The sequence below is a fragment of the Mesitornis unicolor genome, unplaced genomic scaffold (genome assembly GCF_000695765.1).
Source record: "Mesitornis unicolor isolate BGI_N332 unplaced genomic scaffold, ASM69576v1 scaffold43109, whole genome shotgun sequence".
Classification (NCBI taxonomy): domain Eukaryota; kingdom Metazoa; phylum Chordata; class Aves; order Mesitornithiformes; family Mesitornithidae; genus Mesitornis; species Mesitornis unicolor.
In genome coordinates, this window is record NW_010206060.1 from 1 (window position 1) to 4023 (window position 4023).

At 49.7% G+C, this 4023-nt stretch overlaps 1 protein-coding gene across 1 annotated transcript; it reads right to left on the reverse strand.

Moving 5' to 3' along the window:
* Positions 1-93: 93 nt before the first annotated feature.
* LOC104546274 (trifunctional enzyme subunit alpha, mitochondrial-like) lies at positions 94-2839 on the reverse strand (the record flags this gene model as incomplete). The annotated part of the gene is made up of 4 exons (XM_010191627.1): positions 94-292; positions 1456-1589; positions 2641-2711; positions 2798-2839. Coding segments are annotated over 4 exons (446 nt in total), but the record flags the coding sequence as incomplete, so codon positions are not given.
* Between the last annotated feature and the right edge of the window lie 1184 nt (positions 2840-4023).

Sequence of the window (4023 nt, forward strand, 5' to 3'; positions counted from 1 at the left end):
CAATCCCTAATGGTCTGTGATTCTGTAATGAACCCACGTCAGGTCTCAAAATCCTCTCATGCTAAGTAGCCCTGCGGGCATCGTTTGGGTAGTTTAGAGAACCAGCACTATCGACCTCCACTGCTGCTTGTCAGCCCCCGAATGGTTCAATACCTCCAGTCCTCCTCCCAGGCAGGAGCCACTGATGGCAGCAACTATGGGCTTTGGAGACTGCTCGATTTTTTCAAGCATCTTCTGTCCTTCCTGAGAGAGCTGAGTCACTTCCTGAGAAGTCTTGCAGCTGTTAATCATGCTGCAAGCGAGGCAGAAAGAGCTGATCAGAACTGGGAAAGCACTGAGAAAACAGCAGTAAAACGGAAAAATACTTCAAAGAGTTTGCTCCCCTTTTCCCACAAAGCTCCAGTGACTGACAGACAGGCAGGAGCTATTGAGACAACGCAGGAAGGCTGCTAAATGCAGGGGGTTAAGTCACTGCGTGCTGACACTGGGCCGCGCTGGGAGGCAGTGAATGAGTTTCCTTGTGTTAGAGCTGTGAAAGCCTTCGGGAGAGAGGAGGAGGAAGGGTCATAGGAAGCCTCCAAGCGCTCGCCAGGAAGGGTGGAGGGAGGGGAGAGCCCGGGATCCCTGTTTAGAGGAGCAGATGGCCAGCGCTCTGCGGTTGCACTCCGCCAATTAGCGACTCCTTGCGCCAATTATTCCCACGGAGGCCGGCGGCGTTTGCCAGGCAGGCACAATTCTGCAGGCTTGTAGTGCTGAGACCAGCAGAAGTCTCTTAAAACACAGCCTGTCCTTGCTGAGCTTATCAGCTCCAGCTACTGCCTCCTTCCCACAACATATCTCACGTCCCTGCCCCTGAATAAAACCAGTAATAAGGTTTTGAAGGGCCTGTTTGTCATTTCTTCGGAGCTTTTTGGCTTTTAAATGTCTTTAAACAACTTTGCTCTCTTACAGGATGTCAGGACTGGGTGTCAATGGCACTCCAGGTCCCAGTGAGAGCACCCACACAGGTCCTCCCACGCTGAATCGCCTGGGAGGCCGCTCGGGTGCACCAGCTCCTGCCTAACCAAGGGGCCAGGCCGGCAGGCTGCCAGGCTCTCAAACCCTGCTTAAATGAAGTCCTGCATGTAAATTATCTGCTCCCGTTGTATCCCAGACCAAAGGACAATGCTCACCCCGGAGCCAGGAAGGGTTTTCTTGGCTGCACCCCAGCACGCAGGAAGGAGTGACCGAGCGTTACGGCCAAATGAGGTTTAATGACTTGCCATGATCCTCTTTAGCAAGGATTTAACTTCATTTGGGTGAGTTAGGCACCTCCTGCACGTGGATTTCATTCCCAGCCTCTGCCTCACCCCTGGGAGATGTCAGTGATGAACTGCTTGGACTTCACAGTGCACCAGAACCGCTGGGTTTCAGACAGAGCTCTGTTATCATAACTTCTAACACCCCTGTACTTACTCAATATCTGCTCCAGCAATGAAGGAGCCTGGCTTGGAAGAGATGAGGACGGCACTTTTGACATCTTCATTGGCCCAGATCTCATTCATGACATCAGTAAACTCCGTGTTCAGTTGTCTGGATAGAGTGTTCACCTGAAAGCAGCAAATAGAATTAATATAGAGTTAATTATAATAGGGAGCTCAGGAGATTAACCTCTGGTTAAGTACTGGGCTCAACAATCATAGCAGCAGCAGCCAGACCACTGCTTGGCACAGTTATAACGCTTCTGGGGCGCTCAAATTGAGCCCAGATTTGAGACAAAATTTAGTTTATCTTGTGTCATAATACAATGAAGAAAAAACCCCTCCAGGATGAAACCTTGCAGCAGGTCACCAGGTGAGCTGTCATTAAGAAGTTCCTCCTTAACCTCACCACCAGTGGGTTTCTGACCTCAAACACAGAGTTTTATGAGCTGTTTTTTTCTCTACATAACGGTTTCCTTAATCACCTTGAATCCAAGAGCTTAATAAGATTTAGTGATATCTCATGTCAATGGGAGAAACAAGTTAGTTTAGTACATAAAAAATATTTCCATGAGGCATTTTCATGTGTCTCATTAAATGAGTGGAGCATCTCCCTTACGAGGGGCGGCTGAGGGAGCTGGGGCTCTGGAGCTTGGAGCAGAGGAGACTGAGGGGTGCCCTCATTCCTGGGGATCCATTTGGAAAGGGCAGTGTCAGGAGGAAGGAGCCAGGCTCTGCTCTGGGATGGCCAATGGCAGGACAAGGGGCAATGGTCCCAAGCTGGAGCACAGGAGGTTCAAGCTGCAGATGAGGCCAAAGTTTGTGAGTGTGAGGGTTCTGGAGCATGCCCCAGGCTGCCCAGAGAGGTTGTGGAGTGTCCTTGTGTGGAGACACCCAAAGCCCTGGCCGTGTTCCTGTGTGACTGCTCTGGTGATCCTGCTGTGGGGGGGTTGCACTGGGGGAGCTTTCCAGGTCCCTTCAACTCCGGATATTCTGTGCGATTCTGTGTAATGCCCAAATGCTCCTTTTCCTATTTCTACTTAGTTCACAACTTTGAAATGCTGCATGTTAGGAAAGTTCTTAAGTCTTAAATTAGCATTTTCATTGCCTTCTCCATACGACTGCTCTTCCTGCCCTTTCCACTGATAAAACCATTAACCACAGCCAGCTAAAACAGTACCTTTGAATTTGGGGTGTTAAAGCGCACAACAGCGACATCTCCTTTGATATCGTAGCTCACGTGGGTTCTATCTGGAAATAAAAAGCCCCATTATCAGCTTACACACAGAGGATTTTAAGAAATAAAGTGAACTCCCACAGAAAAGCTTCACACTTACTCTGAAGGGCGGTGGAGGTGGAGATGTTACGGCACGCATAACCTAAAGAAAAGACACGGCAGGTGTTAAAGGAATTTGTAGTATTAAGCAGTTTAATTTTCCTCTATTAATGCATCCTCCCATCTCCTCCTACAGCGTTTTGGGAAATCCTGAGTCCGTGCCAGCTCCTTCTCTCATCGCTCGACCCTGTGCCACCACCAGAGTTCAGCAGACTCCACGCTACTGAAGTGACCTTCACAGCACGGATCCCGCACTGCAATGCCAAACTGAGGGGAAAAAATACACAAAATCAAAGCCTTTTTCCCCAAAAGAGATGAAGCAGGCGGCACACAGGGGTGTTTTGCCTTTAGTATGCACAATTCAACACTTCCTCACACCCTAAAACAGAGGCTTTCACACACACAGAATGGCTCGGTTGGAAAAGCCCTCCGAGATCATCACGTCCAACCGTTCCTGTCTACCCCCTAAACCATATCCTTAAGTACCTCGTCTACCTGCTCTTTAAACACATCCAGGGATGGTGACTCCACCACCTCCCTGGGCAGCCTGTGCCAGCTTCTGACGACCCTCTCAGGAAAGAACTTCCTCCTTAGCTCTGACCTGAACCTCCCTTGGCACAGCTTGGTGCCGTTTCCCCTTGTTCTATCTCCCAGCACCTGGGAGAAGAGACCAGCACCCACCTCTCCACAACCTCCCTTGAGGCAGTTGGAGGTGGTGCTGAGGTCTCCCCTCAGCCTTCTCTTCTCCAGGCTAAACAAGCCCAGTTCCCTCAGCCGCTCCTCATCAGGCTTGTTCTCCAGAGCCCTCCCCATCCTTGTGGCTCTGCTCTGAACACGCTCCACAATCTCAACATCCTTCTTCTAGTGAGGGGCCCACAACTGAACACAGCACTCGAGGTACTTTGCTGCACTTCGAGGAGTTTCAAGCCTGAAAAGTAATTTCTCTGCAAACCAAATGTGACTGCCCGAGAGCATTGCTGTAAAAACACACTTTTGTGAAGTGATCCTTCACAGATCACAGGCTGCACGTCTGGGGAGCCACAGAAAGAGCACACAAAACATTTACTCTGGCCTCCGTCTAGCAATAAAACACTTGATCCATATCTATTAATTACACAAGGAAGCACCCAGACTTGTTTCAAAGCACTTTGGAAACTCAGAGCACGGCATGAACAAGCACAATGCCACTTTTCTGACTCATAAACCCCAGATCTCCCTTTTTCCTGC